General features: G+C 36.5%; 1 protein-coding gene across 4 annotated transcripts in view; it reads left to right on the forward strand.

Annotated features, from left to right (window-relative positions):
* KLHL13 (kelch-like family member 13) overlaps positions 1 to 24,621 on the forward strand; it is a 117,066-nt gene that overhangs the window by 60,793 nt on the left and 31,652 nt on the right. For all 4 annotated transcript variants that reach the window (XM_008587914.1, XM_008587912.1, XM_008587910.1 and 1 more), the window contains one exon: positions 11,578 to 11,719. In XM_008587914.1, the coding sequence (XP_008586136.1) occupies positions 11,606 to 11,719 (114 nt within the window). In that variant the 5' untranslated portion in view covers positions 11,578 to 11,605. The remainder of the gene's footprint in view (positions 1 to 11,577; positions 11,720 to 24,621) is intronic.

Consider the following 24,621-nt stretch of genomic DNA (forward strand, 5'->3'; position numbering starts at 1 on the left):
AGCCCTGTGCAAATCTCTTTACTTAAGGATATTGAATTCCTTTATTTGATATACGCAGTGATCTAATATATTATAGTCTTGTTAGAGAGTAAGATATGGCTATCTTTCCTACAAATCCAAAATCCAGATTTTGTTCATTGTTGCAGGTAAATTCCATGATGCTGGCACAGACTGAATGTAATTTTACTAGAAGCAATTTAGCAGTGACCAAAATACTGTAGTCATGGTTGATCATATTGTAAATTGATAAAGAAAATAAGGTTATAATCTGTTCTAAGACAGCAACTACTCTTAAAGTTGAGTTATTTGACTTATTTTCTTATGTCCTTTATTATAGTGAGGAAAACTATTTGAGACTAATTTGTGTTTTGAAGCCAGTATATTTGCACTTAAATGATAATATATTTTGTGTGTATAGTGTAATAAAAAGGAATGGCGGACTAGGAGATAAGGAAACCTGACTAGTGTTTAAGAGAAATAAATTTAAAATTAGTTCTCAAAAATTATTCACATTTATTTATATTCTAAATGTTTTATATTTAAAAGGGCTTCAACCTAACTGCAAAGGTTTAGCAGATATTATATTTAAATTAAATGAATTTTCTTTCTATTAAAATGTTTAAATAAAATGGCTTTTACACGTTACTTGGTTAGCAATAGGCAAGAAGGCATTGCTGTGAATATATAATAGAAATATATTCTAAAGCAAAACAATTGGTAGTCTGTAAATATATTTGAATATTTGTTTACTCTTTAATCATTAAATATATATTGAGTGTGAATAATTTGCTGAGATGTGTGATTAGCTAAGGAGGACTAGGCCAAGAAGCTCTGAATCCAAGAGTGTAGGATATGGTTTTTGTTCAGCAATCAGTGAGTCATTGAATACTTTTTAGCAAGAGAGTGATTTTCTGAGCTATAAATACAATCACAGTACATAAAAAAGCTATACTTATAATGTATATGAAATTTATAAGCATAACCAGATCCAGGTAAAAGGTAACCGAGACTGGAACGATAGTAGGGGCAGTGAAAGTAGAGAGGAAGTGAAGGATAGGATCATTCTAGAGAGAGATTCAGTAGTATTTGACAGTTGATTGGACATGGGAGTGGGAAAGAAGCAGGGGTCAAGGATGACTAAAGTATTTTGATGATAGCAATTGTCTTTTAGAATCCAAAATATTCTGCTTGTGGTTCTTTTGAATGTATGACATCAGGATCCATTTGAGATTCCTGAAATTTCTTGACTGACCCAGCTTCCAGAAATGGTTACTAAGAAGTATGTACTCAAATTAATTTCCATTAGAATATCTTTGACCAATGAAATGATTGGAGTTTGAAGATTTGAACATGATGACAGCTTCAAGAAATAGCTCATGGAGATGGGGTGAGTGAGGGCAGGAGAATTCAGGGTAGCATTTTCCAACTAGCTGGGCAAACTTTTATCACCTTGATTCCCTGCTACTTTTACCTACCTATTTGGTGACTCTTCTCTCCCATATCTGCTTCTCACCTGCACTTTGAGAGTCAGAAATTGTTACTTAGGTGTGAAACACTGACTTGGTGCTAGACATTTATAACTAACGATAATTTATTGTATGTTCTCAAATGGCTAGAAGAGGAGCTCAAATGTTCTCATCACAAAGAAACAATAAATTTTTGCAATGATGAATTTGATCACTATCCTGATTTGATCATTACACATTGTGCACATGTATTAAAATATAACTCTGTACCCCATAAATATGTACACTCGGTATATTTCAATTAATAAATATCTAAAAAAATAAAGGACTGAAAGAGGAAAGAAAGGAATGCTTCTCTCTTTCCATTTGTTTCAAACAGATTAAGGTAGTGCTTTATCACTACTTTACAATTCATAGATCATTTCTGCAAAACAAAGGCATACACAATCTGAAAATGTTCCAATTATCTTCTGTTTAGAATTCCCATTTAAATGATTGGGAAATTTGAATGCTTGATGCCTACTGTGTCATTTCATCAAAATGATATAGTCTGCCTCTACCATGTCAGTTCTACCCAAGAACACATAACTGTCTTTAAGCCAGAAGCTTAAACAGAAGCTTAAACACCTTGCCTCCAAAGAGGCAAACTCCCCAGTGATTTATAATTTGCACACCGCTCTCCACCCCCATCACCAGTCTGCATTTCAGGATAACATTACAAATTTTATTACGAGTTTTTAATATTTTAGGTAATCAAATATAGTCATAGTGCATAAATACTTTGCCCAAATGACTCTCCCTTAAAATTACTGCACCATGGACAAAAACTCATAAAAGTGTTTTTGTAGAGCCATTTTTGTTACGCACATTAGCAGAATTGTCTGTGGCTAGATCATGAAATTGCTTTGTTATATGAAACCGAACATTATGGTGATCTTAGTTAAACTAGTTTCTAGGAGTGTAGTAAAATCATGGATCTTTCATGGCATTTTAGGAGAAAAAATCAGGGACCGTTTCTGGAGCTAAAGACTGCACTAATACTCGTGGAATAAATTGAGTGTATAGGTAGGTGAGTGGGTTGTAAGTAACAGAGTTTTTGCATCTCCTAACAACTTGAGAACTTTAGGCCAGCAACGGATATGTTTCTTTATGGGAAGCATAGTACAAGAGGGATAACTTAGTCTTACAACAAAGTTTTATGAAAAAACCCTTAATGGTGAGGCAGATATGCAGGAAAAGGAAAATAATTTTAATATAAAAATGATACTTAAATTAGGCTTATTACTTATGTAAGTTGCATATCTGAGATGACTTTGAGAGAACTATCCTAAGAGTGATTCCCACACTCATTAGGTTGAGAGACTGTATTCTGCTTTTTTGCATGTTATCTTCCCTGTTTTTAAAAATACTGGCTGTTATATTAAAATCATGTGATTGATTTAATACTGAAATTCTTTCTTCATTTATTGAAACAATTAGAAATGCCGCTTGGTCATTGCAAAATCAAGGATGAGATTTGCTCTGTTTATTACAGGCTTTAATTCCATAGAGTCAGTGGGACTCTTAGAGCTGCCAATTATATCAAAACATGGAATGCTGTGGTTATTGTTTTGCAAGTCTTACCCTGGTTTTTCGTGTTTCCTTTTAAAAGAGAAATAAATATTCCCTTAAGACCTAGTCATAAATTATTGACTTTGTGAAGTTGAACATAACTGGGAAATTCAATAAAGTGTAGGATTTTCACTGTTTTTTACCACTTGATTAATGCTTCTCCTGTTTCCAAATGGATTTGTCTCTGATTTCTAATTGGTTTTGAGTTTGTGGAATCTACCTTTATAATAAACTCTAAATTTGGATAAACTGGATGTTTGAATATTTAATAAATTGAAATTTTAGGCAGGTGAAACTCAATTTTTTCATAACTCACTTATTGATTTAAATGCACCATAGCACAATAGTCAAATTTCAAAGTTGGCGAGTGAAACAACACCTTGGTTAACAAATCCTCAGGAAGCAAAGCTCCTTTAAAGAAATTTGGCCTGGCTGTTGAAGGGATTGAAGTGCCCATTTCAGTTTTTTTATTTTGGGATTGAAGAAGGAAAAGGCAAGGTCACTGCCTCAGGTACAGTGAAACTTCTCAATGGGCAAGTCTAATGCTATCTGTAGAGTGAAACATCCTTCCAGAGGGCTTATGGATGGCCAGAGGATTGTAACTGTTTCCTCTGTGCACTGAGAAAGGGACTACTGACAGTGACGGGAGCACGTGCTGTTTCTCCCAACCCACTTCTACATATTGCCATCTCCCTATTGCCACTACCACTTGAGCACTCTCTCACCTTATATGGCTTCTTAAACGCAAGGGAGCTTTGACTTAGCTTTTTTGTATAGTAGATATGGAATCAGCATTTAGAAACTTATTCCTTTCATTTCTACTTCATGAAATAGAGTGGATTCTTACACACTCTATCTAGCAACCTTTCACCCATCCATCCAGCAAGTTGTCCATCTGTCTACCTACCTACCTCTCTACCCCATCTACTGATCTACTTATCTTGTTTTCACTAAAATATTATGAGAAATGCGAAAAACGAGTAATAATATATAAAGCAAGCTTCCTAACTGGAAGAATTTTTTTTGTCAAGATGCATGAGATTTGATGTAGTTTAATTGGTATATGCATATTAAAAGATGAAGGGAGACTAAAGTCTTGAAATATGGTAGATAGAGGGAACAAACATTAATTTTAAAGTTTTTCAAGGACAGGACTGAAATATTCAGTGCAAATGCTTTTTGGTTTGGATAATTAACTTTCATCCTGATATAGTAATCTAATGGAGTATCATTTGTCATTCCATTTGTCTAGTCCAATTCCCTCATCTGTGTCAGAGAGCTATTTCTGTGATTGTGATAGTTGGCATAGGAATTCAGAATCTGTTCTTTAAATGTTGATATCAATAATGTAAAATTCTCCCTAAATTTGATCTGAGTTAGATTCTAGGATATACTACCTCCCTAACCCATAGGTGTTGAGAGAATGGCATGAGAGACTTTTAGCACTGGTTTTGTTTATATGGAAATAGAGTAGTAAAAGTGGGTAGTTTTAGATTTAATTAATTAAACCAGAAAATTACTTGACTATGACAGAATTTATTTCTGTGATATCCTCCTTGTATTTATAAATTAAACATCGAAATGTGAATTGCTTTATAGACTCTACTTTCTGCTATTTTTAATTTTTTAGGTTTGGTGTAATGTAAACAACGTAGGCTTTAGATTCAAATGTGGGTTCAAATCATTGTTACCAGACTCATGGTAAGGACTTAAAGTCTCTGAGCTTCAGTTCCCAGTCTTTAAAATGGGATTGTAATGAGGATTAAGCAGCATACTAGAACATGCCTGGCACAATGCCTAGTACACAGCAGGTGCTTGGGAAATGATCTTATTCCTATGTTAAAACGGACATCAGCTATTTATTAATGTGATTCTATTTTAAATTTGACAGACATATGCATATAAGAAGCCTGTGCAATAGCTTCTTTACTTTGGGAAATCATTTTCCAGCATGACCCTATTACCTTGATTTTTTTTTTTTTTTCTGTTTTGTGGTCTCTAGTACTGCTATAGCAAGGGAAAAAAAGCTTTGGAAAGATAATAGCTATTTTATAAAATATTATCTATGCTAAATATTTCCATTAGTGAAGTCATTTCAAGTAGACAATAATGTACATATATTTATGTCATTAAAAAATACAAGTAACTAACCAAAGCTTTATGTTTCTTGATTTCTTTCAAGCAAAGACCTCGTTAAAGTGATACATTCTCCATAGTTTCTTAAGCAGCAATTAATTTATGCCTTATTAAGAGAAGTTGCTATGATATTTGTAATTTCTTCATGTAATGATACTGTAAATGACATTTTAGTTGGGGGACAAATCTTTCAATATTTGAAGCTTTACATTTTTTCATTCTTTCAGTGAAAATGCCAGGCTTATTTTATAGACATTAGCTTACTTCATGAGTTGGAAATTTTATTTCTGATTATTTCAAAATATTTTACTTCTTTTCTAATAATGGAAGTTGTGTATGCATGTGTGTGCATGCACATGTGTGTGCATACATGCATGATATCATTCCGTTTTTGTTTGGGGGCTGGAGAAGGAGAGGAGTAGAAAAGCTATAAATACTTTAGAATTTAATGCAGTATGCATACTTTGAATCTATCTGAAAACCAATGGGAAATGACTTCTACCATCTTAAGTTTTTAATTTATTTTTCAAGAGTGGAAGGAAATACCTTGACAAATTTAGCACTAGAATTCAAATGAGTATGAGAACAGGTGGCAAATTTTCTCCTCCACCTGCCATGCAACTTTATCACAAGAAATGTTTCATTTAGCAAATGCTGCTGCTAGCAGACACTTCTCTGTTTCAGAGCAGAAAAACGAATGGAGGGGGAGTACTACTTTGAAGAAAACCTTTTTCTTGATTTTCTTTTTAAATTGTGAGTGTGACAAAAACATATTTTATTTTTGGGGGGAATGGGTGGTGGAAAGCATGAGTCAGTGCCTTGATTAACTAACCTGTCTTGTATTGTTAAACCATTCATGGCTTTCTTGTTTTTGTTTTTGTTTTGTTATTGTTACCGTTCTTGTATACAAACCCACTGATAGAAACTTTCGGTTAAGATAATATTGACCTGGAAACTTAAAATATTTGTATAATAGTTTTGACAATAACTCAAGAGACTCCCATTCTTTTGTTACAGTGAAATTGTGTTATTAGAATATATTGTTATATTTAACCTTGTAATGAAATGGTGGCAAGCAAAAGGAACTAAATAGAGGAAAGATAAAGCTGTTGTTCATATACTTTTACCTTTCTGGCTTTTTTTTTGGATTCATTTTTCCCTCAGGAATTACAAACAATGCAGGAAAGTATACACAACAATCTTTTATTCACAGCAGTATTAATGTGCTACTCTTCATTTGGTGTGAGCTAGACATTAATGTGTCAGTGCATGAGTTGGCACACATAACCTCTCTACCAAGTAAAGTGTTCCATTGTGCTCTCATGCTTATAATTTCAAGAAGCACTAACATGTTCCCTTTTCCTTGACAATGAAATTTGACCTCACCTGGCTTTCTGTATAACCTGAACTGTTGTTTATTTACAGTGATAGAAACCAAGAAATTGAGATGTGCATTTTATAATTTATCAAGATGATATCACTTTTTTTTTTTTAAGCAGAAAAGTACTGGTTTTTTGGGGCTTGGGGAATTTTTTTTTTTTTTGTATGGAGATTGAGGAGCATTGGAAGATTATTTGTGGCTTTGGAGCCAAATGATGCAAATAAGAAATGCTCTTCCCTTTTCCATATAGCATACCAACAAATGCATTTACTGCATTGAATTCTAATAGTACACAGTTCTCTATAGAACCTCTACCAGATTAAACTTCTACAGAACTATTCATTGGAGAAAACATATTCGAACTAGATTGGCAGAGCACTCTAGCTGTGGCCCACTTACAAGACACAGCCGTAATACACAGTCTTTCATTGTCATGATGTTTGCTGTAAAAAGAAAAAAGATTTGACCTTTTAGTGATTTTTGAAATTTTCTTTAAAAAATCCACTTGGATGAACAATTTCATACAGATAGTAGGGGCTTAATACATGTTTGCACTAGCAATTTTAACAGTATATATTCTACTCTACTCTTTGATGGTTTTATAGATTTAAAAAATAGAATCTTTGTTTTAATTTGCATATTCTGGAATACCGATGAGGATAAACGTTTTTCTATCTGTTAATTATTTATACTTAGATCTTTGCGAATTGTGTGCTCATATCATTTATACATGTTTCCGTTGAGGTAATTTTTAAAATTGGTAGTTTTAAGGCAAGATTATAATGTTGGCATCACTTTGTTAATATATGACAACTGCTTAGACATTTTTTCCCTTTGTCTTCAAACAGCAGTGCAAAGAGATACCATAGCCTATGTATGTTCGGTTTGACCGGGTTTGCAAGCTTTCAGTATAATGATCAGACAGTGCCGCTGTCTCTAACCTGATGCTCTTAAAAAAAGTAATTGTTTTCTTTGAGCAAGTACAGTTGACTGATTCAAACACACTTTGTGAAAGATTGCTTTTGTGCTCTGTGGTTGGTCATTTTTTCAAAAATAAGTTGTATACAGTAGTGATGGGTTGGATGGGGGCGGTATGGCAGCAACATGCAGACTATAATGTTGTAGGAAAAAAACATATTTAATTTTTAGAAAGAAAATTGGTGAATGTAGTCCCTCCCATAAATAATTTTATAGTGTTGATGTAATGGGACAATTTGGACAGCATTTGCCAGATTCTAACAGCAAGTAAAAGTGAATCCACGTAACATTGTTTTAAGCAGAATTCAGACATTATTATTCTCACATGAGCTTATATATAACAAAAGCTTTGCTGCATAATTGTATTGTAAACTTCAGAGCCATTATCTACTTAACTGCTGCGAACGCTTGATTTTTCAAATTGATGGGCCTGAGGAGCGCAGAGGTATTCTATTAGGTAACCTTGGAAGAAGTTAGTGGTTTGTACTGCTAACATTACCTCATGGAATCAACCCTAGGACTGGAAATTATTAATTTATTTATTTTTAAAATTTTAATTTTATTGGCAGGTGGCTGATATGGGGTTCCGAACCCTTGACCTTGGTGTTATAACACTGTGCTCTAAACAACAGAGCTAACTGGCCAGCCGAAGGGAAGTTATTTAAAACATGAAATTGCTTGAGAAAAATTTTCATGAGGAGGTAAATCCCTCTATATCAGGGTTTCTCAACCATGACAGCCTTGACATTTTTACCTAAGAACATCTTTGACGTGGAAAACTATCCTGTACATTGTAGGATGTTTAGCAGCATCCCAAGAGATGACAATAATTCCCCCTATCCTGTTGCGACAATGAAAAATGTCTCCAAATGTTGCCAGACGTGGAGGTGAGGGGTTGGCAAAACATCTTTCACTTCCCCTCCCCGCATTGAGAACCACTGGAATGTATATTGCTCTTAACTGTATGACTTGAAAAAAATAAGATTAAAAAATGTTATTTGTTCTTGGAATTACTCATATAATCATTACTTTAAGTATACTTTGATATAATTGTGACCTGGGGTCTGCAGATAGGTGTCACCCCTTTGCAATGTTGAAGACCGGTGCTCTTCACATCCAGGCAATAAACTTAATGAGAAGAAGATAGAAGGGAATATTGAATCTGCTAAGAAGGTTGACATGGCATGTACCGTTACCGATGCAGAAACAATAGGGAGTGTTTTGAATGTTAAAAAGTCAAGAGATACTGATAAAAAGTCATGAAGAAAATGATTTTAGTAATGGCTTCTTCAGCTTTTGCAGTAATTGATTAGAAAGCCAGCCATATTATATTGCCAAGAAAGAGCTGCATTTTCACATTCTGCTTTTCAATTTTAAGAGCAAGAGACAAACTACAAGTAAACAAGTTGTTATCTGTAGTTTATTCAAAAAAGCAATTTCCAGGATATGTCATAGGGGCAATGTGGTTTCACCTTTACTCCTGTCCCTTTTACATCTGTGGTTTTATAAAAAATGATAATTGATGGTCATTTAAGCACTGCATGATAAAGAAATGTCTTTGGAATGATCCACACAAATGAGATTTTGTATTCATTCTGAGGACACATACTAAGCCTCTCATGCCAAGCTCTGAACAGGGAATACAAAAACTAATAAAACAGTCTGCTTGAATATCCTATTAAATTAATTCTGGATGAATAGAAATTTTCTGGTTAGGGATACCAATCACCATCAATCTATTTCTGACTTCTCCAATTGATTCTAATTTTAAATATCTATCCACAAAGCTTTTTAAAAGTATGTGTGACTATGTGTATGCTATATATCATATATATAATTTAGTTCTTTTTAAAGCTATTTCTGAAACTCTAGTAGAAAGTTATATCCATTTTCTTTTATGCTTGTTAAAATCTTATTTAAGTTATTCTCTTCTTTATTAAACATCTGTGACAGTTGAATAAAACATAGTTACATAGTATTAATTAATTTTTGGTTATACTATGGCTCAAATATTATTAAGAAGAATTGATGTCACCCTTAAGGCCAGAATTTTTGCTAATTATTGCAGGATTTAAAACCATTTGGTTGGTGTCAGAATTCAAAAAGCAGGATCTTTATTAAAAGTATGATATAGTCTTAAAAATCCTTTTTCTTGTTGAAACTGATCAACTTAGATTATAGATACGATAGGAAAAATGGTGACATCTTTATGAAAATTGAAGAATTTTAGCACTTGAAAATTCATTCTCATCCTTTTTCCCTGATGTGCATTTTAGTAGTGTATAACATGAATGCACAAACCAATTCAGAGCCATGGGCTCCCTTCTCTTACCCGCAGGTGCTCCAGAGACAATTTTGGCAATGTATTCTAAGGAAACACAAGTCTTCTTCTAAGGAATGATGAAAGGTTGTTCCATGATGGCCAGTTTTTACTGTAACCTAACTGAGGCCCTTTAACTATCAAATATATTGTCATATTCTCTGTGCAACTAAATGATCTACTGACTATCGGTTCTCTAACCCTTTCTCATGGCCCCTGAAAAAATTATTGTCTTAATACATATGGGATATCTTGCATTTATTTTTTATTATTCATTTCTTTGAAAAGATAGAAATGCCACTAGATTGTGGTTATTTAGTTAAACAATCCCAAACTAAGTGAGAGATAGTGCTAGAAAAGAAATTATTTCATGTGTAAAGTTTCATCCAGTTGGTGTTGCTTTGCCTCCCATGAATTTGTCACCCCTTTCCCCCTGGGTGACAGAGCTGCCAAAGATTACTCAAAGCCCATCTCATTTGAGCAGTGAGAAGCCCCAGAAAGGGGTTAATATCCCAGAACTTCCTCAAGCACAAGGCATTTCTTCCATTTGGGAAATTAACCACGAATTGGGGTTCTCTTCCTGCATTTATTCTCCAGACTAAGAAGTTACAGGAAGAGACATAGGTGGGGTTTTGCTAAGTACAGTTTAACAAGTTTTAGAATAGAAGCTGGTAACATTCAGTAAAAACCTGTCAGATGACATTCTGTTAGGCAATTAAGTGATCCACTAACAAAGGCTTGATTTAGCAAACATTCCTTTTCCCTCCAGAAGCTTTTTAGTAACTTTACATTTCAATTAGTAACTTGTCTGTCTTAGAACCAGCAACCTTGCTGTGTTACAATTCTTATCTTGCAACAGAGATTCAATAGCCTAGGGAAAATTTCCTGTCCTTTGCAAGGTCAATATTTGAAACTGTAAGGCTTTGGAAAACCAGGCCCTGTGAGGTACATTTGTTTTATGAATCCTCTAAGTTGGGGTTGAGTAAAACTATTACTAATAACCAAAGAGGAAGTAATGTATTAATATCACAGTTTATCTTTGACTTTTGTTAATTAGGGCTTTGGAGTCAGAATCAGACTAGACCTAGATTCAAATCCTGGCCCCACCATGTTAATAACGTTGTGACTCTGGATAAGTTATTTTTAACCCTTCTTTAGCTCATTACCCCTACTCTTAATAAAAAGGAGATAATAATAATAATAATGTCTATTGCATTGAATTGTTTTAAGGATTAAGTGAGCTCATGTGTGTAAAATTCTTGGCAAGTATCTGACTCATAGTGGCTATTCAATAAATGGTAGCTATTATTTTTTATCTTTCTAAAATTAGGTGCTCCAAATTAATTTTAACTGTGAGTAACACGATTTGATGGCATTGATACCTAAACAGTAAAATACCAAAAGCAATTACTGTGGTCCTAAAAAACCCTTGTGACTGTAATTTTGAACCAGCTTTTAAGTCGATTTCTCAGTTCTTATCTGTCTTTTGTGTCCTTGGAAAGTATTTTACAAATATATATTTCTTATATGATATACAGTGGTATTAGCCTATTAAAATACAGTGAAACAAAATTCAGTATACTCCATAGTCAGATAGTGACTGATTATTTCTGTAAATAATCTCATTATTATGAATTGTATATGTCTTAATTTGCTTCTTTTTCTCATTTAAAAAAAAATTTCAGATCTCTTGTGGAAGAGGAAGACCAACACATGAAATTGTCCCTTGGAAGCAGCGAAATGGGCCTCTCATCCCATTTGCAGTCTTCCAAGGCAGGAACCACACGCATCTTTACAAGCAATACTCACAGTTCTGTGGTGTTACAGGTAATGTGAGCTTTTCCTTTGGTGGTATTTACATAGCTTCAAAAACCCATCAGGGTTTTTGTGGTGTGGGATGTTTGTAGTGGGAGAGGTTGTGGGTGTGAAGGGACAGCAGGTATATGGGAACTCTCAGTATATTGTGCTCAATTTTGCTGTGAACATAAAACTGCTCTAAAAAGTAAAATTTATTAATTAAAAAACAAAAACAAAAACCCACCAGTGGAGAAATCTTGATGGAGGAATGAATACCTTCCTGATGTTAAAAAAAAAAAAAAATCCCCAGAGTTTATTCTTTGTTTTATTTGTGTAAAGGACGTCTTGCTACCTTGCCACTTTCTTACAGAATCTGTATCTGGCAACACTGACTTTCCATCACATAGCAGCCAAAGTAAATATCACAAGGTCCATACACTAAATTTTCTAGTTTCCCATTCACAACCTGTTTTTACTCTCAGCTTTGTCAAAGTTCTAACGATCTATTTGGTCTCTCAACTGACAACGGCAATAGTAGGTATGGGAGTAGGGGTGAGAACTGCTGGATGCAAACCCACTGACAGATGTAAGAAGTAATAAGTAACATCAAAGAAAGGGACAGAAACATAGTAGAAAGCTAAAAGAACGCATAACACAGCAATGCGGAGCTATTTAGCATAGGGATTAGCAGCTCATGTACTTCTTACTTGTGGACATTCTCTGTCCTCTGTGGGCATTGCTGAATTAGAGAATACAATACTGGATGTCCATAAACGTCTTCTAGATATAGTTAAATTGTATCAGTCCTTTCTGCTTAATGTGATAAGGAAAATATATCTTTCTAAATGTATAGACAAAATATATATACATTTTGGTGGCTAGATGGTACAGGGATGGAACCCTGGACCTTGGTGTTTTCAGCACCACACTCTAACCAACTGAGCTAACTGGCCAGCCCTTGAAATGTGTATTTGAAAGAAATCACCCCACATGAATTTCATATATATCCCTGGTCAAGAACCATTATAGTAAAGCAGTGTATAGCATATAGTATAATAAGAGATGAGGCTTATATTGCTGTGTGGCCTCCATGTTTAATGTAATTTCTCTGGGCTTCATTTTTCTTATCTCCAAAATATGACTCTTGACTAGGAGAGCGCTAAGTTCCCTTCTAGTTCCAATCTGTGAATTGATTGAAATCCCATTTTCCCACTATTTTGGTTTCTAATAGGAGCTGGGTTCTAAGGTTTATTGTCCTGTGGGTATCATCAAGAGGAATAGGAGTGTGAAGGTTAATTCTAGCTGTCAACTTGGTTAGATGGAGGAATGCTGAGAAACCTGGTAAAGCAATCTTCGTAGGTGTGTCCATGAGGGTGTTTCCAGCAGAGATTAGTATGAGAGTCTGAGTGGCCTGGGTGTGAAAGACCCACCCTCAGTGTGGACGGGAACCATCCAATCGACTGGGGGTCTGGAGAGAACAAAAGACAGAGGAAAGAGGTGAAGCTCACTCTCTTGATCTGCTGGAGCTGGGATACACTCTTCTCGCCTGTCCATGGACATCAGACCTCGAGACTCTTTAGCTTTTGGGTTCCAGAACTTACACCAAGGACACCATCAGCTTCCCTGGTTCTGAGGCCTTTGGGCTTGGACTGAGTCACGCTACCGGCATCCAGTTTATACACGGCCTATCGTGGGACTTTTCTTCATAGCCATGTGAGCTAATTCCCATAATAAATCCCTCTCATGTAGTTATATCATATCCTATTGATTCTGTCTCTATGGAGAACCCCGACTAACACAGATTTTGGTACCAGGAGTGGTTCTAGAGAAACAGAATCTTAAAGATGAATTTCTTCAATTGGTTTCAGGGTGTTAGACCTAAAAATGCTAACAGCTCGACTTCTAATAATACGGAGAGCATTGATAGTCCTTGGCGTGAACTGTTTAAAGAGATACGCAAAATAAATCCATTTGATGGTCCTGATTCACCACTTGTAAAAGACAAAGGATTCCGTGACTCTATACGTAATACTTTTGAGTATCTGTGGAAATCCAAGGACTATAATGACATTGGCTGGTTGCTCCTCACAACACTGGATAAACTGAAGAAAGAAAAGGGGGAGCTCAGTGAAGTGATTTCTCGGCTCAAACACCACATAGATTACTTAAAAGTTTCTAGGTGTGCTCTAGGCCAGAATCTTCGCTCCAGTACCCACAGGGCTGAAATTGCCAAGAATCAAACACGAGCCCTCATCATAAGATTGGCTGAGCTACGGTGGCAGTTGAAATATCAGCCTCGCAGGGTATCTACTGCTAAAGTGAGAGCATTAGTTGGGAAAGAATGGGATCCTGCAAGTTGGGATGGGGACATGTGGGAAGACCCTGATGAAGCTGGCGACATGGAACCCCTAAATTGCATTAAGGCTTGTTCACTAGAAACAAACTCCCAACCCTCATCCCCAGAGACAGTGGCTTTTCCACCTCTGCCCGAGGGGATTGACTCTGCATTGCCTAAGGAAAGAGTAATGGCATCCCCTGAAGCAGTGACTGAGCAAGACCATGCTGATTCTCCTCAGGACCCACCCCCACCTCCTGTCTTTGATTCTAGACCCATAACTAGACTCAAGGCCCAGCAGGGCCCTAAAGGTGAGGCACATAGTGTGACCCATGAGGAGGTGCGTTACACTCTAAAAGAACTAAATGAATTTTCTGCTTCATACAAGCAGAAACCGGGAGAATATGTATAGGAATGGATATTAAGGGTGTGGGATAATGGTGGAAGGAACATAAAATTGGATCAGGCTGAATTTATTGATATGGGCCCACTAAGCAGAAATTCTGCATTTAGTGTTGTAGCTCGGGAAGTTAAGAAAGGTGCTAATTGGCTGGTTGGCTGAAATATGGATCAAAAGATGGCCCAGTGTGAGTGAGTTAGAGATGCCTGGTTTCCCTTGGTTAACTGTAGGTCAAGGGATTCAAAGGCTTAGGGAGATTGGTATGCTAGAGTGGATTTGTCACGTAAAACCTACTCACCCACACTGGGAGGCTCCAGAAGACATACCTTTTACTGATACTTTGAGAAATAGATTTGTGAGGGGAGCCCCGGCAGAATTTTGGGCAGTGCACTTGGTTGTGCACTTTGCCTGGAAGGAGAAATGGCCAAATGTGTGATTATACACTGATTCATGGGCTGTAGCCAATGGTTTGGCCAGATGGTCAGGGACATGGAAGGAACATGATTGGAAAATTGGTGAGAAAGAAATTTGGGGAAGAGGTATGTGGATGGACCTCTCAGAGTGGGCAAAGGATGTGAAGAAATTTGTTTCCCATGTGAATGCCCATCAAAAGGTGACCTCAGCAGAGGAGGACTTTAATAATGAGGTGGACAGGATGACCCGTTCTGTGGATACTAGTCAGCCTCTTTCTCCAGCCACCCCTGTCATCACCCAGTGGGCTCATGAGCAAAGTGGCCATGGTGGCAGGGATGGAGGTTATGCATGGGCTCAGCAACATGGACTTCCGCTCTCCAAGGCCGATCTGGCTACAACGACCACTGAGTGCCCACTGTGCCAGCATCAGAGACCAACACTGAGCCCCAGATATGGCATCATTCCCCGAGGTGATCAGCCTGCCACCTGGTGGCAGGTTGATTACATTGGACTGCTTCCATTATGGAAGGGGCAGCGTTTTGTTCTTACTGGAGTAGATATTTACTCTGGATATGGATTTGCCTTCCTGGCACGAAATGCCTCTGCCAAAACTACTATCCGTGGACTCACGGAATGCCTTATTCACCATCATGGTATTCCACACAGCATTGCTTCTGACCAAGGAACTCACTTCACAGCTAAAGAAGTGCGGCAGTGGGCTCATGCTCATGGAATTCACTGGTCTTACCATGTTCCCCATCATCCTGAAGCAGCCGGTCTGATAGAACAGTGGAATGACCTTTTGAAGTCACAGTTACATTACCAGGTAGGTGCCAATACCCTGCAGGGCTGGGGCAAAGTTCTCCAGCAGGCTGTATATGCTCTAAATCAGTGGCCAATATATGGTACTGTTTCTCCCATAGCCAAGATTCACAGGTCCAGGAATCAAGGGGTGGAAACGGAAGTGGCACCACTAACCATTACCCCTAGGGACCCATTAGCAAAACTTTTGCTTCCTGTCCCCGCAACTTTATGTTCTGCTGGTCTAGAGGTCTTAGTTCCAGAGAGAGGAATGCTTCCATCAGGAGACACAAAAATGATCCCACTGAACTGGAAGTTAAGGCTGCCACATGGCCACTTTGGGCTCCTCTTGCCTCTGAGTCAACAGGCTAAGAAAGGAGTTACTGTGTTGGCTGGGGTGATTGACCCAGACTACCAAGGGGAAGTTGGATGACTACTTCACAATGGAGGTAAGGGAGATTATATCTGGAATACAGGAGATCCCTTAGGACGTCTCTTAGTACTACCATGCCCTATGATTAAGGTCAATGGAAAATTACAACCACCAAATCCAGGCAAGACTACAAATGGCCCATACTCTTCAGGGATGAAGGCTTGGGTCACTCCACCAGGTAGAGAACCATGACCAGCTGAGGTGCTCGCTGAAGGCAAAGGGAACACAGAATGGGAAGTAGAAGGAGGAAGTTATAAATACCAGCTTCAACCATGTGACCAGTTACAGAAACGAGGATTGTAATTGTTCTCTCTGTTGTGTTAAGCATATGTCTCTATGTATATACACTGTACACATATTAAGCAATTATCTTTGTTTTTGTTCCTCTTGTTCTCTGTCATGTACCATGAGACTTACTGACTTTATACAAGCATTTAAATGTTGTTAGCCTTACTTCATAGTATTGTAATTTTAAGTTATGGGATATTGGGAGAAGGGTAAATATCATTTAAGGACTTTACCTTTTTCTTCTTGGAAAAGGATTAATGTGTTTCCGGTTGTATGCAGGATAATGTATCATGTTACGTGAAACTATTATGTTATTGTACCATTTGAAAATTAGGTGTGATTTAAGGAGATAGTATGGACACCAAGTTGACAAGGGGTGGACTTGTGAAGGTTAATTCTAGATGTCAATTTAGTTAGATGAGGGAATGCTGAGAAACCTGGTAAAGCTATCTTTTCAGGTGTGTCCATGAGGGTGTTTCCAGCAGAGATTAGTATGAGAGTCTGAGTGGCCTGGGTGGGAAAGACCCACCCTCAGTGTGGGTGGGAACCATCCAATCTGCTGGGGGTCTGGAGAGAACAAAAGACAGAGGAAAGAGGTGAAGCTCTCTCTCTCTCTCGATCCGCTGGAGCTGGGATACACTCTTCTCTCCTGTCCATGGACATCAGAGCTTGAGACTCTAGCTTTTGGGTTCCAGAACTTACACCAAGGACACCATCAGCTTCCCTGGTTTTGAGGCCTTTGGATTTGGACTGAGCCACAGTACTGGCATCCAGTTTATAGACGGCCTATCATGGGACTTTTCTTCATAGCCACGTGAGCTAATTCCCGTAATAAATCCCTCTCATTAATTATAACATATCCTATTGATTCTGTCTCTCTGGAGAACCCTGACTAATACAGGGAGGGTCAGGAAAGAAAAAAGCTTTCCCTTTCCTGGCATCTTAATGCTGTGTAAATGGTTTAATCATTGGGTTTTCAAGGCTATGGGAGGAGAGAATAAGGGGTCAAGCAGATAGTAAAAGTATGAGAAGAAATTTTTTGGTATATTAAAGTGTTCTCTCTGAAGATTAATAAAAAGTAATACAAAAAATAGAGATCCTTACCTCTCCACTATACCTTTGTCCTATGCATGCCCATAGTCATGTGTTAAGTCTAATTATTGTGGTCCAGCTAATTCTTAAATTTTACTTTAATCCAAATGATGACAGGCACCTGTGGTGCAGTGAGAGCGATTTAGAGCAGTTATTCTCAAATTTTAGTGCATGCTAGGATCACAAGGAGGACTTGTTAATACTCTAAGCACTGGACCCAACCCAAAGTTTTTGAATCAAAAACTCTGGGGACAGGGCTCAGGAATTGGCATTTCTAACAAGTTCCCAAGTGATGTTACAGATTCGGGGGAACATACTTTTAGAACCACTGTTCTAGAGGCAAAGACCTTCTTCTATCACAATATCTTCTATCTACCTTTTCCTTTCTCCCTGTATATCTTATGTAGATTATAAATTATTGTTACAATGGGGAAACATTGGCAATAGCTTAAATATCCATCAGTAGGGAAGTGATTACATGAATTATGTTTTGTCAACTGTGCACTACTGTGCAGTCACTAAAAAGGAGTAGTATAGATCTGTATGTCCTTGTAGGGCTAGGTCTCACAGACCCCTTGAGCCCGTTCACAAACCCTTCACATGCAGGTCTATGAGCTAGGTAACAAGAAACGGTCCTTGGAACCGTGGGTGAAGAAACAATAGGCTTTATTTCTAGAACCGAGCTCTGCTGACCACCAGTTCAGAGCTGCTGCCTCACACACACTGAAGAGCACACAAAAATAGCAACAAACAAAAGGATACACAGGCTCACATGTGTACTAACTCTACTCCCACATGACTTATTTACAGAGGATGTGCTGCATCACACCCAGCTGGACCTGAGCCGAGGGGGCCTGACTAAACTTCTCTATTTTCCTCACAGTACTGAATGAAAAGAATGTAAGATAATAAATGAAAAAGAAGTAACAGGAAAAATGTTGTTATTTCCATACGATGGAATATAATTCAGCAATATTAAAAAAAAAGAGTACTGATATACGCTACCATATGGATGAACCTTGAAAACATTATACTAAGTGAAAGAGGTTAGTCACAAAAGTCTACATTTTATATGATTTAATTTTAAGTGGCTGCCTAGGATTGGGGATTTTTTTTTTTTTTTTTACAATGGAAATATTTCCCTGTTTACTCTATATAATTTAAAAAATATAGTGGTTGACAAAACAGTTATAGCTGGGTCTTAGAACCCTTAGTTCTGTCACACTTTAGCTCATTGGTTCAGGCTGGTGGTAAGAATGATGATGTGAAAGTAACCAAAAAAAAAAGACTGCCTCTTCATTTAATGGTACTGGGAAAATTGGACATCCATATGCAGAAAAATGAAACTGGACCTGTACCTCTCATCATATTCCAAAATCAACTCAAAATGGATTAAAGACTTAAATATAAGACCTGAAACCATAAAATTACTAAAAGAAAACATAGGGGGAGCTCAGAGCTCTCCTACTCTGAGAGCTAGGACTGGGCAAAGATTTTATGAATAAGAGCCCCAAAGTGCAAATAACAAAAGAAAAAATAAAATAAACAAATGGGATTATATAAAAGTAAAAAGCTTCTGCAGGGCAAAGGAAACAGTCAACAGAGTGGAAAGACAACCTATGAAATGGGAGAAAATATTTGCAAACTATACATCCGACGATGGATTAATATCTGGAATATATAAGGAACTCAAAAAACTACACAATAAAAAACCAAAGAATCCAATTAAAAAATGGGCAAAGGAGATGAATAGACATTTTGCAAAGGAAGATATACAAATGGCCAACAGGTACATGAAAAAACCCTCAATATCACTAATCATCAGAGAAATGCACTTCTAAACCACACCGAGGTATCATCTCACCCCAGTTAGACTGACCACTATTAAAAAGCCTGAGAATAACAAATGCTGGAGAGGATGTGGGGAAAGGGGAAGCCTTCTACACTTTTGGTGGGACTGTAAATTAGCACAGCCATTGGAAGGAAGGAAGGAAGGAGGCAGGGAGGGAGGAAGGAAGGAAAGATCACAATAATATGTTTATCTTTCAGAGGAGAGAACAAATCTATGGTTACCAGAGATAGGAGAGGGAGATGGGGGTGGAGAAAGACTGGGTAAGGGGCATAAAGAATAATTATGATTTGTAATAATGAACATGCTAATAATATTGATTTGATCAACACATGTTGTACACACGTGATGGTAGTCAACATTGTACCCCCTAAATTATGTATAATCAATCATGCTTTAATTTAAAAAAAATTGAAAACATAATATAGAAAATGTAATTTCCCTTAAATAACAAATTATGGCAAGTCCATGGTAAACTTTCAGAAGGAGGGAACAAACCTAAGGATACTGGAGATGGGGGGCAGGGAGTGAGGGGGGTTGGGGAACAATTGGTCGGGTAAGAAGCATAAAGAATACGATTTGTAATTATGAATATGTTAATCAAAAATATATTTTTTTAAAGGAATGTAACCTGAATGTTTGTATTACTTGAAAATGATCTTTCTGCAACTGATTTTTAAAATGTTATTCTCTAATATTTTCTGTGGTGGCTTAGAACTACCACTCTGTATTGCTATTGAATATTATCTGTTTAGAAAGTCTATTAAAAATTGTGTCCTCACAAACTGAGATTTTTAAGGCCAAACACTAATGGGGAACCTTTTTGTGTCTAATCTTAGGTATGTGGTTGTCAAGGGAACAAGCTAGAGAAATGTTTAATGTGTAAGTGTTATCATTGTTTTAAAATTAGCAATAACACAAACTCCAGCTTCAAAAGGCACTTGAAGCAGCTCTCAGAGGAACGGATCCATGGAGAGAAACTGTTCTATGAAGTCTCACTGCAGGATTACCCACTGCCTAACTGTAGTGAGAAGGACATGGGTTTTGGCCCAAACTGGAATTCTAGTTGTGCCACTTACCAGCTAGTTATGTGACTTTGGAAAAGTCACTATCCTCTATGATTCCTTATTTGTAATCTGGGTAAGAGATGTGAGGATTAAACATCATAATTTATGGAAAGTAAAGTGCATAATAAATATCCACTTCTTTTTCTTCCCCTTGACCTAAACAGAGAAGGTGTCAGAGGAAATGGTGCTGATCAGAAGTGATGGGTACACCAGATAGTGTCCATCTGGTTAGCTTGAAGGGCTCTAGCAGATTAGTCATCTTCGTTAAATAGGCTTGGGCAAACTAGGTTCAAAGAAAGTGCCTACCAAGACATTGGGTACCCAATGGGCTTGGTTTCCTAGAACCTTGAACAAATCTCAGGAGAATCTGTGATGGAATTAGCAGTGCAAATTACTTTTACTCAAGTAAGGAAGATTAACTATGGTTAGTTTAAGTTGTGATTGATAAAATCAAGGATTATTTTATTTCTCTTACTCCTCGATGACTACTGCATTTGTGGTTACTCCTCATGGAAGCCTTCCATTCTTTGACTTCTCCCTGTTATCCCAGGTTGTCACTTTCTTTTACTACCCCATACTATGGTAATTTGTTGACTCATACCCTCCCTAGCACCTTCAGTTTTTTAAATAACAGCTTTATTGAAATATAATTCACATACCATATAATTCACTCATTTAAACTGTACAATTCAATGGTTTTTAGAATAGTCACAAGTTGTGCAACTATCACCACTATCAATTGTAGAACATTATCATCACCTCAGAAAGAAACCTGTATCTGTTAGCAGTCACTCTCCATTTGCCCCCAAACTCTTCCTCAACCCTAGGCAACTATTAATCTACTCACTGTCTCTATAGATCTGCATATTCTGAGCATTTTGTATAAATGGAATGACAAAATATATGGTCTTTTGTGACTTTTTTTTTGATTATCATAATGTTTTCAAGGTTCATCCATGTGTAGTATGCAACATGCTTCCTTCCTTTCTTCGGCCAAATGATATTATTTGTATGAGTGTACCACATTTTGTTTATCCATTCATTCATTGATGGATAGTGTTTTTTTTCCCCCCACATTTTGGCTATTTTGGATAATGCTGCTATGAATATTTGTGTACAAGTGTCTGTGTGGACATGTTGTCATTTCTCTTTGGTGTATACCTAATAGTGGAATTATGGGGCCCTATGTTAATTCTATGTTTAATCTTTTGAAGAACTGCCAGAATGTTTTCCAAAGTGACTGTACCATTTTAAATTCACACTAACAGCGTATGAAGGTTCCAATTTCTCCACATTCTCCCCAGTACTTATTATCTGTCTTTTTGATTTTAGCTATCCTCGTATGTGTGAAGTGGTATCTCACTTGGTTTTGATTTGCATTTCCCTGATTGCTAACAATGTTGAACATCTTTTCATTTGTGCTTATGGCCATTTGTATGTCATCTTTGGAGAAATACTGTTCAGATCATTAGCTGATTTTTTAGCTGGGTTTTTATCTTTTTATTACTCTCTAGATACAAATCTCTTATCTGATACACGATTTGTAAGTATTTTCTCTAAGCACCTTCAGTTTTATGGTCCCTTGTTCTGCCTTAACTGCCCTTTATCCATTCAACCATATAATCTTTGCTTCTGCAGTACCTTAGCACAGTTAATAGAACAGAGAGTCAAGGTGATGCATGGGAGACTTGTGATTTTTCACTATTCCCTAGACATATATTGTTCTTTCACATGTCAGTATTTTTATACTCATTCTCTCTCCTTGGAATGCCCTTACTTTACTTTTTATGTATGGTAAACCCCTGTTATTTATAATGACCCATCTTAAGTGGTACCTCTTCTGTAAAACCTTTTTTGACCCAAGCAGAGTTAGTGGCTTCTTCTATTCCTACCTTTTAACCCTTATTAATATCACCTGTCAGTGAGATTCTCAAGATCTAGCATCTAAACTGTTGTTTCTGTATGCCTATGATCTAGTGTTGGGATATACATGGCTATGTTTAAGTAAATACCTGGTGTTTCTTTCATTATTATTATTAGTATCATCATTATGATTAAAAGAGATAAGACATATAAAGAGCTTATTAGCTCAGTACCTGGCATAGAGGAAACACTCAATGCCTTTTATTGTTTGTGGAATAAATGAATTTGAATGGCAGTTTATAAATCACTTTCATGTATGCTTGCCTCATTGATACTTGAACAAATGTTGTAAGGTGGCAAAAGGAAGACTTGTTATCTCTCTTTTATAGATAAGGAAACCGAAGTTCAGGGAAGTTAGGCGGCCTGCCCAAGTTCACACAGCCAGTAAGTGACAAATACTAGGACTTGAACCCAGGTTTTCTGACTGTAAATTTGTATTCATATTTCTTCTAATGTTGATCTACACTGTATTACCTTTTAGAATATGTCTATAAATATTTAAGTGTTCATTAACTCTAAGTATAAAAACATATGTTAGCAAAGGCTAAAAGATACATTTGCATGATTGATATAGTAAAGAATTACGCAAAATATCTTTTTGCCTGCCTGCCCTTCTCCTCTTCTTCCAAAAAGAAAAATGCAAAAACAAGGAGAAAAAAATGCCAATTGGAAACATCACTCTTAGGACAAGGAGGCCAGAACTAGGGCACCACACTTCAGCTGCTGGCAGTGTACATTAATTATAGAATACTTACACAGGTGAAAACAAATAATTTCCTGATTATTGGCTATACTTACATAAAACTATAAAGCTTGAAAATGCCTCCCTGCTCTGGCTATCTAGACTCTTTATTTTCTCTGTCCAATTTTAGTTCTATAGTCAACATAGGATATTATTTTATAGCCTTAAATTATTATCTAGCTAATAGACTGTTAAAGAAATGTATTATTCAAAGAGCTAATACAAATTAATGTGTGTTGCTTTCTGCTGGGTTTACTTCATGAAATGTTTATCCTAAGGTAAATATATCCTAAGGCTCATGTCATGTTGATGAACTGTACTCTATTTTAAAACCTTATGATCATGAGATAAACAGCTTTAAAAATGTATTGTTAACATAAAAAACAGAGACATAATGATTAGGACAAGTTAAATTTTATAAAATCAGAGCATAAATAATCTAGGTTTTTGAGATCTTTATGAAAATGATACCTTTTCTTTTCAGTTTCTGAATGGCAGCTAGAATATAGGGAAATAAGTGTAGTTTTTCTTGGGCATAACTCCTGGGACACTCAGGTTAGAATACAATAAGTTATTTTTATATTTCCAATTGTATCTTCCAAAGTGTATCCTAGGATGTAAGTTGGAAGAAAGAGAGTCTTCCCTTTTTTGGGCCACTTTAGTGTGTTATTACCCTGCTCTCTCAATTGAGTATTTTTTGGTTATTTAGCATGTGTTGGAGTGATAGGGAGGACTAGCACATACCAACTTGAGAGTCATAGGTGCTGTAATACATAATTTAAATTTCTGATTGTTGCTAGTATGTAGTAATGCAGCTTGTTATTGATTATTAATCTTGTGTTTTGCAATGTTGGTAAACTGACTTCTTAGTTCTAGGAGCTTTTTTCTAGACTCTGTAGAATTTTCTATATAGAAAATCATTTTTGCCTACAAGTATAGTTTTATTTCTTCCTTTTAAGTCTGATGCCCTTTATTTCTCTTTCTTGCCTTATTGCACTGGGTAGAACCTCCATAAAAGTGATGAATAGAAGTGAAGAAAATATGCATTCTTGTTCTGTTCTTGATGTTAGGGAGGAAAGCATTCAGTCTTTGACCACTAAGTAGGATGTTAACTGTAGGTTTGGGGAAATTCCCCTCTATTCTCAGTTTGCTGAGAGTTTATTTTATTTTTTAATCAGGAATGGATGTTGGATTTTTTCAAATGCCTTTTTTGCAGCTGAGATGATCTTATCATTTTTCTTTCTTGGTCTGTTAATATGATGAATTATATTGATTGATTTTTGAATGTGAATACAACCTTGCATTGGATATATTATTAAATTTGATTTGCTAAAATTGTGTTGAGTTTTTATATCAGTGCTCCCAATGGATTTTGATTTTGGTTTTCTTTGATTGTCTTTGTCTGGTTTTGGTATTAGGATAAAGCTGGCCATGTGGAATAAAGTGGGGCATATTCTCTCCTCCTAAAATTATCAATGTGTGCAGTATTGGTGTTCTTTCTTTCTTAAATGTTTGGTATATTTCAGCAGTAAAACCATCTGAGCTTAGAGTTTTCTTTGGGGAAGCAATTTTAAATTTATTTTTTAAA

Source organism: Galeopterus variegatus, unplaced genomic scaffold (genome assembly GCF_000696425.1).
Source record: "Galeopterus variegatus unplaced genomic scaffold, G_variegatus-3.0.2 Scaffold4587, whole genome shotgun sequence".
NCBI lineage: Eukaryota > Metazoa > Chordata > Mammalia > Dermoptera > Cynocephalidae > Galeopterus > Galeopterus variegatus.